Source organism: Sorghum bicolor, chromosome 1 (assembly GCF_000003195.3).
Source record: "Sorghum bicolor cultivar BTx623 chromosome 1, Sorghum_bicolor_NCBIv3, whole genome shotgun sequence".
NCBI lineage: Eukaryota > Viridiplantae > Streptophyta > Magnoliopsida > Poales > Poaceae > Sorghum > Sorghum bicolor.
In genome coordinates this window covers 9,902,617-9,915,470 of record NC_012870.2, presented here as the reverse complement: position 1 = coordinate 9,915,470, position 12,854 = coordinate 9,902,617, and the positions used below count along the sequence as shown (strand labels likewise).

General features: G+C 44.9%; 1 protein-coding gene across 1 annotated transcript; it reads left to right on the top strand.

Annotated features, from left to right (window-relative positions):
* On the top strand, positions 5,761-12,744 carry LOC8063420 (probable linoleate 9S-lipoxygenase 4). Its single transcript, XM_002466568.2, has 9 exons — positions 5,761-6,137; positions 7,388-7,683; positions 9,723-9,963; positions 10,047-10,391; positions 10,477-10,583; positions 10,673-10,780; positions 10,877-11,184; positions 11,328-11,591; positions 11,699-12,744. The coding sequence occupies exons 1-9, from the start codon at positions 5,927-5,929 to the stop codon at positions 12,483-12,485; spliced, it is 2,667 nt and encodes an 888-aa protein (XP_002466613.1). The 5' UTR covers positions 5,761-5,926; the 3' UTR covers positions 12,486-12,744.

Here is a 12,854-nt window from a genome sequence, read left to right as displayed (position 1 = left end):
GTCTACACACAAATCTTCACCTTGCTCAGCAAGAGTAGCATTTTTAGAGTCTGTGTGTTTTAGCAAAATCTAACACATGATTGTTTGCTAACTGCAAAACACACGATTTGTTACAGAGAAAAAATCGTGTGTTTTAGCACAAACTAGCACATGGTTGTTGGTTGCCTACAAAATACATGGTTTACAACAGAGAAAAAATTGTGTGATTTATAACAAGCTATAGCACACGGTTGTTGGCTGTCTCCAAAACAATGGACTTCTAAAAGAGGCCCACACAGACAAAATCTATTGTAATTTTTGTGCAACCAACGAAAACAGTACAACCCAAAAACTAAAATAAGAAAAGGACCCATCAAACAACAGCAACCCGTAAAAGCCAACAACAATCTATCACAATATAGGAGACAGACTTGCATTGGGAGAAAAGCAAACATTGACACAGATGATAATTGAAATATGAATGATGTAAAATTGTATATGCTTATCAATTTAGTTATGTTATATTTTTAATAAATAATAATCATTGTTATTAATAAACAAATAACACAAAGTACGAGCCTTAAGGATCTGGATGGAATCTTTGTACCACAAACTGAGTGGTCAATATCAGAGTCAAGAATACCATATAAGGTACATAAAACTAAACATTTTTATTATATTTAAAAGCAATACAAATATGTAACGGCATCAAAAGTAAACTATCTTTAAAAAAACATGATAGGAGAAATGGCAAGCATGGTTGATGATGATATATAGATCTGAAATTGAACAAGATTATTGGCAAACTGACGAATTCAATAACATGGAAATTGATAACATACAAAAAAAAAAGATCTCTTCAACTATTTCAGCCTATAGCGGAAAAAAAAATTATTTGCATTGTAAATGCCATTACTCAGAAACTAAGAGTAATGCTAATATATTTATAGGCACATCAAGAATATCAAGTTGATTAATAACGGGAGAAAATGATTTGAGGATCCTAACACCAGCAGTGGAGTCGAGCAAAAAAAAAAAAAACAGAGTACTCATCAGGGCAGTGGAAACTGTTGACCTCGAGGCGGTATGTACTAGTAGATGCCTTATAAAAAAACTGGTAGATGCAATCTTTTTCAAAAAAAAAAAAGTGGTAGATGCAATCTTTTTCAAAAAAAAAAAGTGGTAGATGCAATCATGCAGACCTTCACCTAATGGCGACTGCTTACTGAATACGGATTGGTTGGCGCCTGTGCTGATCCGCATGCATCACGCAGGAGACTTATCTGAAAAATAAGGCCACTATAAATCTGCGAACTTTTCGGTAAGGACGTACAGTAATCAGTTAAGGTAAACACGTACTACTACGGCCTTGTTTAGTTCCGAAAAGATTTCGGATTTTGGTACTGTAGCACTTTCGTTTGTTTGTGACAAATATTATCCAATTATGGACTAACTAGGATCAAAAGATTCGTCTCGCGATTTCCAGCTAAACTGTGTAATTAGTTTTTGCTTTCGTTTATATTTAATGCTTCATGCATGTGCCGCAAGATTCAATGTGACGGGAAATCTTGAAAACTTTTTGCTTTTTAGGTGAACTAAACAAGGCCTACTACTGCGGGAGATTTGGATGGACTCGTGAGAGCATCTGCCGAGACGGAGAGACCTCGGTGGCTCGCCTCAGCCCACGAGTCGTCGTCAGCCTTTGAGTTATCCAGGTGCAGACGTGGACTTGAGCACAGTAGTCCTGAGCACAAAGAACATTTTAGGCCTTGTTTGCATATAGTCGGATTCAATCAATCCACGTGTATTGAGATGAATTGAAGTAGAATTTGAATTAAACTTCACTCTAGTCCACTCCAACAGATATAGATTGAGGTGAATCCGACAAAATCCAAACAACAAAATCCAAACAACTAAATGGCCGGCAGCCTGGTTAACACCGCTTCGCTGCGTGCAAGCAGTCGAGCAAGCAGCGCAGACATCACCTCTTCGCCAGAGACAAAGAACCGCTGGCTTTCTGATTCCAGTTTTAATCACAGCTAGGCGCATCATGGAAGATTTTTTTTTGTATGTACTCCGTATGTATGTACATATACATATTCATATACATATAAAAAGAAGGAATCTTATCGAAGATCACGGAAGATCATAACGAAGTCAAAAACTCTAAACTACTCCGTACAGTAGTAGTTATACTTTGATAACACAAGATACAGTGGTACACACTCTACGTACGTTCTCAGAAGCGGCTCCTGGGCGTAGGGGGGCATGCTGCAGCTGCGAGCCAGGCTGGCGCGGCAGGCTAGGTCGCCGTCGACCCTCGTGGCGGGCGTGGTGGGTGAAGCTGATAATGTGCCACTGCTGCGTGCTGCACAGAGCGACAAATAATGCTAAATGGAACAGATGTCATGATTAGATGCTGTGATATATATACTCCTTGTTCATTTTGTTCCACACGTGTTTAGTGAAGCTGTGCCTAGTATACTACTACGTACGTTGGTAGTAATAAGTGCAGTGCTGTACTAAATTCCCTTTCAGATTTTTCAGTGGTTTCTGATCGTCCCGAAGCAGCGGTTAGCAGTTGACTAATCCGTCAACTTTTGGCACCTTGCGTTTAGTATGGTTATGTTTTCTTATGGTTGCAAATTCCATCCAACGCATCCAAATCACTAAAAGACAGGTCAATATATGTAGTTAATCTCACGAATGAGTTGTCGTCTCTAGCTACCTGCTAGAGTGCGTGCGTTTGGTGATGTGTCCATTAGTTGTTGTTGTTTTTTACTGCGTGCTGTTTCCATATAATTGTATGTTTGTTGTTTTACATTTTTAAATATCATATCATCTTTCTACACTCATATAATCCTTCATAAAAAGCCTTATCTCCTTTTCACGTTGCTTTCCCTTTATTTAGTCCCCACTGTCCCTGGAAGGCACCCAAAAAAAAGGTGAAATCACCTTTTCCATTCTTTGCCCCCCTGGAAGGAGGTCAATCCAATTATTATATCATCGCCCAACTCTCCGGTTATGTGATCAGGAATAATAAGTTTTAAACGTTAAGGCCATGCTGATCACGATGATGGAAAGACCCATTTCGTCCGAACTGAAATACTTTTTTTTTCGATCCGAACTGAAATACTAACTAAATGAAACAAAAGTACAATTGATCACTACGGCGCGGACTGTTTCGATGATCATTATGGTGTTGGACTTGGGACGATGCTCCAAACGGGGTATCTGCGGTTCTTTTTCAGTGTAACTAAATGAACTAAATAAAAAATGATAGAAAAATTGTATATTTAATTCATTAAAATACATTAGAGAAGAACCACGGGTATCTATAGATCACATTAGAGAAGAACTGTGGGTATTTATAAATTAAATATAGATAAAAGAAATAACTAATTATACAGTTTATCTGTGATTTGCGAGACGAATCTTTTGAGCCTAGTTAGTTTATAATTAGACAATATTTGTCAAATACAAACGAAAATGTTACATATCCATTTTGCAAAAAAAAAAAAAAAACTGAACAAGTCTAAGTGAAATCATCTTTTCCGATCTCTCTCTCTCTCTCCCCACTGGAATGAGGTTCAATCCAATTAGTATATCATCGCTCAGCTGTCAGCTCTCCGGATATATATGTGATCAGGATCAGAATAAGTACTAAACGTTAAAGCCATGCGGATCACGATGATGATATAATAACTGAAATACTAACTAAATTGAAACAAACGGACAATTGATCACTACGGCGCGGAACCCATGCTGTGGGCGTTTCGATGATCACTACGGTGTCGAACCCTTTGATTGCAATGTCTCACGTGTTCACGTCCCCATCACGTCCAGGAGGGAATGCATTGTAAAATTCTCAGAATTTGGAGCCCGTTTAGCATGCCTATCTAGTTCGTTTGACGTGAGCGGTAAGCTGTAAAATATGGCCATATGCCGTTCTCTGCAGTATGAAGAGTATTCCTAGTGTACATGACACTAGGTATATCTTAAATTCGATCAAGTTGCCAATCGTCCAAAATGTAGTGCGTATGATCCAGCTGTGCATATAATATGGTAAGTTCGATAGGATAGCAGTAGTTGGATGTATAGTATATAGGGAGGAGTGGAGTGCGTATTTTATAGAGACGTACTATAGTACTCCATATAGCGTCAAGCAAGCCGTCAGAAAAATCTAGTGTGACCAGGCGAAGAATCTTCTCCTATCTGAAAAACCGCTATCGACTTGTTCTTGCATTCTGACCTGACGACACTCAATTCAAACCCCGGAATGTCACCCAACGCGCCTTTTCTGAACTTGGTTTACAAGCAAAGACATCTGGAGCAGAAATGTATACTGCCCCGTTTCGATGGCTCGCCTTCACCAAATTTGTAATCCCGTGGAATTAATCACTCCCTCGTACGATCCGTCCTCGATTAGCACGCGAAGCACCTGCCGTTTTGTTAGTTAATTAATACTGACTCGTCTCGAACCGCTGCCGCAGATCTTTGAGGAAGCTGCTGCCTGAGCCTGAGGTCCGACGCGACGGGGATTGAGGAAGCTGCTGCAGATGATGACGACATCTCATATTCACGGGTTAACAGTTTAGTACTATTTTTTTCAACTATTATAAACGATTATTAGAAAGTGAACGTAACCCAATTGGTTAAGTATAAAGTTGAGTTATACAAGCAACTAAGTGCGGTTCAGATCCTTTCGTAGCAAAAAAAGAAAAAAAAGAAAAAAAGAAATTTATTCTTTTCTCTTAGATTGCCACATAATTTTTTTCAACTGCTAAACTGCCATGCCAATCGTTTCAACCGTTAAACAGTCATGCCAATCAGTGTTGGCGAAATGTGCAGCAACTAAATCCGCTGCCCGAGTGGGGTCTGGCTTCTTGTCGAGTTTTACACGGTGTCTATCTCCGTGATCGCGGCGGATGCAAATGCACTGTCATCATTCCCGGGACGATCAACGCCAGCAATTAAGACCCGTAAATGTCCAGTCCCTGTCCCCCCCCCCCCCCCGGTTCTGTTTCATTCCAGGACCACACCACTCACTCACAAAAACAACATTAAGCACGGCACGCGACCGCCCGTGTACGATCACGGCCACATGATCGGCGACGACAGCCCAGCTCCGTAAAGATTTCTGCACGCGACTCCCAGTACGTTCTTGACCGCTGAAGTCTGATTCGGGGTCTGCACTCGCAACGACGTGTCTCGTCTGTCTCTGTCATCGCCCTCCGAGGCGGCGTGCGCTAGCCGCCGCTGCCGGGGCCGGTCCGGGCGGATGCGCATCAGCGCATGACATGGCAAATAGCACCACACGAGACACGACCCGGTTGACCGGCGAAGCAGGCCGCGGGTTTCCACCGCGTCTCCGCGGTTTCGTTCGGTCCCGGCGCTTTGGACAGTCAGCTCGGGCTCTCGCTCGCTTGCACCTGCGCGATGCTGCCTGGCTCGGCGTGGACCTGGCACCGGCGACCCGTTATGCGCATGTGGCCGGGCCAGCCGCCAGCCCCAGCCTGATGGTTTTGTAATCACCATTGCCATGGTAAAGCCGCACGATCCCCAAATCCTGTGATGCCGACGTGTACCATACCATACCCTACCATACAATCCGAATCCCCGCATTTTTTTTAGTTTTTCATTGTCATCATCAATCATCTTGTTCTTCTTTTTTTTTCGTATACATGTCGCTGTCGCCTTCATCGCTGGCAAGAGCAGTGACCAGTAAAGAGCAGCCGAGTCGAGCAGCAGCCGCGGCCGCCTATATATTGCGGCGCAGGGCAGCCGCAGTTCCATAACCCTGCCTTGCCTTGCCTTGCTTGGCGGCACATCACATTGGCAGGCGAGGGAGCGAGCAGGCAAGCCATCCACCCACCAGCCACCGCGCTGCGCCGCGCCCGCCGCCGGCTTTCCCTGTCCCTGAGGAGCGAGGAGCGAGAGAGCGGCCATGTTCTGGCACGGGGTCGCGGACCGGCTGACGGGGAAGAACAAGGAGGCGTGGAACGAGGGCAAGATCCGCGGCACGGTGAAGCTGGTGAAGAAGGAGGTGCTGGACGTCGGCGACTTCAACGCCTCGCTGCTCGACGGCGTCCACAAGATCCTCGGCTGGGACGACGGCGTCGCCTTCCAGCTCGTCAGCGCCACCGCGGCCGACCCCAGTAAGCGCGGCCCCCTGCCTCACCCTCACGCCCCCACTCCCCCTTGCGTATCTCAATACTGAACGCGCGCCCCGCTCCCGCTCCCGGTGGCCGCGGGCCGTGACGCCGGCGGCGCGCGCTCGCTGGCCGTCGCCGGAACGTACGTCATGCGTCCGCCGTGCGTTTCGCAGGCCATTTCGGTTTCCCTTTTCCTATTTTTCTATAATAAATATATGTAGGATAGGCAACATTTCATCAATAGTAATTTCAATCAACGCTGTTACGCTGATGAAATCTGTAGAATTTGTGCTCGTACAGCAAAGAAAAAACTGCGAGTCTGTGACCACCCATTCACCGTCCACCCTGACTGTAGGTCACGCTTAAAAGCACTACTCAGCTGATTCGTGGTGAGAAAAACATCAGTTAAATGATTGGTAGATTTATTGTCACGTGAAAAAATACTCTTAAATGATTGAGGTCTTGTTTAGTTCGCTAAAATTTTTTTAACTTTGACTGTTGTAGTATTTTTGTTTGTATTCGATAATTATTATTTAATTATAGAATAATTGGATTCAAAAGATTTGTTTCGCAAATTATAAGTAAACTATACAAATTGTTTTTATTTTTGTCTATATTTATACTTTATATATATATATATATATATATATATATATAAAAGATTAGATTGGAAACTAAACCAGGCGTGGCATAGCCAGACCCCAGACAGCCAGGCAGGGGACAGGATCGTCAGGCGTAGTAACCGCGAGCCGTGAGTCGGGTCGCTGGTATGTGGGACCCGCAGCGAGGAACAGCTAACTGCTCCCATGGACAGGGATGGGGGGTTTGGCGTTTTGCCGTGGCAGGTCTTGCAGTTTCAAGTTTGAACTGGGCCATGGTCGCCGGACATGACATGGAAGAGTTGTTGGGGCCTTGGGGGTCATTCAATGCGATGGCGCGTTTTGCACAACAGGACACATGGAACCTCACATTCGTTATGGCTTCCACGGCAACTCCTTCAACCATCTGCTTCGCGGGACCGTCGCAAAGTCGATGGGGGCTACTATTCCACTCCCACCATGGATCGAGACTTGCAGGCGTTTAGGACCCGTCGAAATTTTTACTTGAATTTTCACCGCAATGTCCATATGATTTTTACTAGATAGAATTTTCACTGCAAGCAAAGCGACAACACCTGGAGGATTGAATTTTTACTAAATATGATTTTTACTAGATTGAATTGATTGATCGATTAAAAACGAAAAAAATTGCAGGCGATGGTGGCCGTGGCAAGGTGGGGAGGGCGGCGCACCTGGAGGAGGCCGTGGTGTCGCTCAAGTCCAAGGTGGACGGGGAGACGGTGTTCCGGGTGAACTTCGACTGGGACGAGTCGCAGGGGATCCCGGGCGCCGTCCGCGTCAGGAACCTGCAGCACGCCGAGTTCTTCCTCAAGACGCTCACCCTGGAGGGCGTCCCCGGCAGGCAGGGGGGCACCGTCGTCTTCGTCGCCAACTCATGGATCTACCCGCACAAGCTCTACTCCCAGGAACGCATCTTCTTCGCCAACGACGTGAGTATATATTCCTTTTTTCTGAATTCTGATGATGGCATCTGAGTCCTTCGTTTTTGCCTTCGCTGGTCCCGTTGCTGCTGCTGCTGCTGCATCACGATCGTGCGTAAGGAAAGAAAGAATTGTGACGGCCTGTGTAGCGAAAATCACTAAGGCCTTGTTTAGTTCCAAAAAATTTTGGGAAATGGACACTGTAGCATTTTTGTTTGTATTTGATAAATATTGTCCAATCATGGACTAACTAGACTCAAAAGATTCGTCTCGTCAATTTCGACCAAACTGTGCAATTAGTTTTTATTTTCGTCTATATTTATTACTCCATGCATGCGTCTAAAGATTCGATATGACGGGAAATGTAAAAAATTTTGCAAAATTTTTTTGGAAGTAAACAAGGCCGGAACATCTTGTGTTATGCGCACATCAATATGCTAGTGATGTAACTGAAGCGTGGTTTTAGTGGTGGTTGTGCAACATTTGTTGATAGTTTCACATATAGACTATGATGCAATTTTATATAGCCATTGAAAATCGAGGGTTACATTTTGCTGCTAAGACTAAAAAGTACTTTATTGATCAAATTCCAAAAAAAAGACACTTGCTTCTGATAAACACATCTTAAGATTATTTGCAACGAAATGTGGTTAGGGACCACGGATTGGATGCTGAACAACTATTCATTTTAAAAGCGAAAAGCCTTTTGTATGAATTATGTAGAGTACAGTACCATGTTAGCTGTACCTAGATCTTGATGCTACGCATTATCTAGTGAAAAGTGCAAAGAGCCGTGATTAGAATAAGTACTCTGCTATTGGCTCATTTTTTTTATTGTTCACCTGGATTGGGTACACCGGTTTACTATAGCTGCCAAATTGGCCAGCTTGGTCTTCCGGCCAAGTCCACATATGACCGTACTGTATTGACAATCATTGCCATGGGCTATCTGTACACAAGTACTACTAGTACTATCGAACACAACACCCGCACCCACACACTCATCACTCACATTACGGCTAGCCGGCAGCAATCAAAGTGTTCGGCTGTGCTTGTTGCCACTGCAGCTACAAGGTACGGTTACAGTAAATTGTTGTGTGATTTCTGTATGGCTTCACCATAAATCGTATCTAACGTTGTCTTATCACTGACACAGACATTAGAAAAATAGGCACTGATTGTTTCCACGTGGATGATAAAACATTTCGCTTGCCTCATCTATTCGACAAGGCTAAACGAGTTTTCTACTGATTGCCTTAGATTAAAACAGCAAGTTGCTCATGATCAGCAACTTTCTACTACCTTTAGTAGCATATGACTAAAGTATCTCCAAGTAGTGCTGCTTAATAAAGCTATTTGAAAGAATCCATGGTGCGCATTTGTTGATCCAGAACTGGTTGATAGATATCAGCAGCAATATCTCAAGTCTTGTATAACTCTCTCTTGATAGTCAAAAGAAGGAGAAATAAATACAAGGTTCAGTCCGGTTACGATCACACAATCACAAATTGAACATCCTGAAGTCTGAATTACCTCATGTTGCACTATCTTCTCAAACGCATAGGAGAGCTGCATATCATTTAGTTGGGAAGAAGAATGTTCTTTTTTTCCGAACATGCAGGAGAGATATGTGGCTCATGATGGTTGACATGGCTTGATAATTTGCTGAGTGGAAAAAAATCACTTTACTCACTGTTTTTGTATTGTTTTTTTACAACACGTTATTTTTATTGTTGTAGTTTTCCTCTCTGGATATTATCGGTACTAGATCCACCCAACAGAGAACACTAGAACACAAGTCAATATAGCCTTTTCTCTCCTCTCATATGATATTGCGGAAAATTAGCAGACCTATCAGCTAATAGTCCTAAGCTTCACTAGCTGGGCAGATGCTGTATTTTGTTTCTTTTCTTGTGCTTTGGAAGCCTTGTGGCTTCTTTTTGTATTCTCAACTCTAAGCTGTGTACTATCGGTGGATGGTAGAGGCTGGAACTTTGTTCCCTTATCTAAAAGAAAAACAGGTCAGTCACTCTATTCCTGTTTTGCAGACCTATCTGCCAAACAAAATGCCTGCGGCTTTGGTTCCTTATCGGCAAGATGAACTCAAGATTCTCCGTGGTGATGATACTCCTGGACCATACAAGGAGCATGATCGCGTCTACCGTTATGACTACTACAATGACCTTGGTGACCCAGACAAGGGTGAAGACAATGCTCGGCCGATCCTTGGTGGCAGCCAACACCCATATCCCCGTCGCTGCAGAACTGGTCGGCACCCAACAGAAAAAGGTAAGTTCAAGTCAGCTACATTTTGGTCCATACAAGATGTCAGAAATTTTGGCTGAAATCCTTGTTGGTAACTTTTTCTGCAGACCCAAATTCAGAGAGCAGGCTTTTCCTGTTGAACCTGAACATCTATGTCCCGCGTGATGAACGCTTTGGGCATCTCAAGATGTCAGACTTCCTTGGGTACTCACTGAAGGCAATCGTTGAGGCTGTTCTTCCAACATTAGGGACTTTTGTCGATGATACACCAAAGGAGTTTGATTCATTCGAAGATATCCTCGGACTCTATGAACTGGGTCCAGAAGCACCCAACAATCCACTAGTAGCAGAGGTCAGGAAGAGAATCCCCAGTGAGTTCCTTAGAAGTATTCTGCCAAATGGTAGTCATGACCACCCCCTAAAGATGCCCCTTCCAAATATCATCAAATCAGGTAACTGAACAATTTTTCTATGTTAATCCGATTTTTGAACTAAAAAGTTGTACCATGACTAAGGCTAAATCTTGGTATGCACCAGATGTATTGAAAAAGGCTCCAGAGTTCAAGTTTGGCTGGAGGACTGATGAAGAGTTTGCGAGAGAGACACTTGCAGGCGTGAACCCAGTAATCATCAAACGTCTGACGGTTAGCATCTTGCATCATATGAATTGGCAAATACACTTGCCCCATAACTGAGTAAAGAGCTTTAAAATTTTTCTTTTTCATGATCTCAGGAGTTCCCTGCTAAAAGTACCTTGGACCCAAGTCAATATGGGGACCATACCAGCAAGATCACTGAAGCTCACATTCAGCATAACCTGGAAGGCCTGTCGGTGCAGAATGTATGCTGGACTGAACACATGCACATATAACTGAAAGATTCAATACAAACAATTGCTTAAAACCATCGATTGATTGCCATAACAAACCCTGTGCAGGCACTGAAGAACAACAGGCTCTTCATCCTAGACCACCATGATAGTTTCATGCCTTACCTCAACAAGATCAACAAGTTGGAGGGAAACTTCATCTATGCAAGCAGGACCCTACTGTTCTTGAAGGACGATGGCACCCTGAAGCCCCTGGCCATCGAGCTGAGCCTGCCTCACCCTGATGGTCTGCAGCACGGTGCGGTCAGCAAGGTGTACACCCCGGCTCACACTGGCGTGGAGGGTCACATCTGGCAACTTGCCAAGGCTTACGCCTGCGTAAACGACTCTGCCTGGCATCAGCTGATCAGCCACTGGTACGGAGTTCTTCCTTAGTTTGTTCTGTTGCTACCAAAACGGCTAAATGTTCTCGCAAAAAAAAAGGCTAAATGTTTCTGGTATTTTTTTTTTATGTATGGAGATACCGAAACATCAATCTTGTGTCTATGTGTGTTTGCAGGTTGAACACACACGCGGTGATCGAGCCGTTCGCGATCGCAACAAACCGGCAGCTCAGTGTGGTGCATCCTGTGCATAAGCTGCTGAGCCCACACTACCGTGACACATTGAACATCAACGCCCTGGCACGCCAGACGCTCATCAACGCCGGTGGCATCTTCGAGCGCACCGTGTTCCCTGGAAAATACGCGCTGGAGATGTCCTCCGACGTGTACAAGAGCTGGAATTTCAACGAGCAGGCTCTCCCCGCAGATCTCGTCAAGAGGTACGTGCATACTACATTGAGCAGTAGAGCTGACGAGATGGTAATGCAGAAGAGCTTCTAAAAACTGTTTGATTCTGACGGGTTTACTCTTCTGGTTGTGCTTTCAGAGGTGTGGCTGTACCGGATCAGTCAAGCCCATATGGTGTCCGACTACTGATCAAGGACTATCCATATGCCGTTGATGGGCTCGTGATCTGGTGGGCGATTGAGCGGTGGGTCAAGGAGTACTTGGATGTCTACTACTCTAACGACGGTGAGGTCCAGCGTGATGTGGAGCTGCAGGCATGGTGGAAGGAGGTGCGTGAGGAGGCGCACGGCGACCTTAAGGATCGAGACTGGTGGCCCAGGATGGACACCGTCCAGCAGCTGGCTAGGTCGTGCACGACCATCATCTGGGTGGCATCTGCGCTGCACGCAGCTGTCAACTTTGGGCAGTATCCATACGCCGGGTACCTCCCGAACCGGCCGACGGTGAGCCGGCGGCCGATGCCGGAGCCGGGCAGCGATGAGTACAAGAAGTTGGAAGCGGGGCAGAAGGAGGCCGACAAGGTGTTCATCCGCACCATCACCAGCCAGTTCCAGACCATCCTGGGCATCTCGCTCATCGAGATCCTCTCCAAGCACTCCTCCGACGAGGTGTACCTCGGCCAGCGTGACGAGCCTGAGCGATGGACGTCAGACGCCAAGGCGTTGGATGCGTTCAAAAGATTCGGAAGCCGGCTGGTGGAGATTGAGAACCGGATCAAGACGATGAACGACAACCCGACCTTGAAGAACCGAAAGGGGCCGGTGGAAATGCCGTACATGCTGCTGTACCCCAACACGTCGGACGTTACCGGCGAGAAGGGCGAGGGGCTTACTGCCATGGGCATTCCCAACAGCATCTCCATATGAGCCTGGGCAGATTGTATCTTTCGTAGGACGGTATGTAAATGTTTTGATGCGCCGTGCAATGTGTTTCTTCGTTGGTTTCGTCAGTTTCAGGGTTGTGGGTGGAGATGAGGATTGTTATCTGTTACCATAATCTGTAGGGTTGAGAACAGGAGCCACGCCTGAATAATATTGTCATGTATGTTTTTTTTCTTTTTTTTTTGGAATTTGTATGTTTTTTTTCTTGGTTAAGAATAAAAGTTCGTCAGCTCATTTCTTAGCCTATCAGACTACTGTAACTCTTCAGATGGGGTGAATGGCCCGATCGTGGAAACAAATATATATAGAGACAGTGAAACACACATCAGTGTGAATCAAAATACACGCTAAACA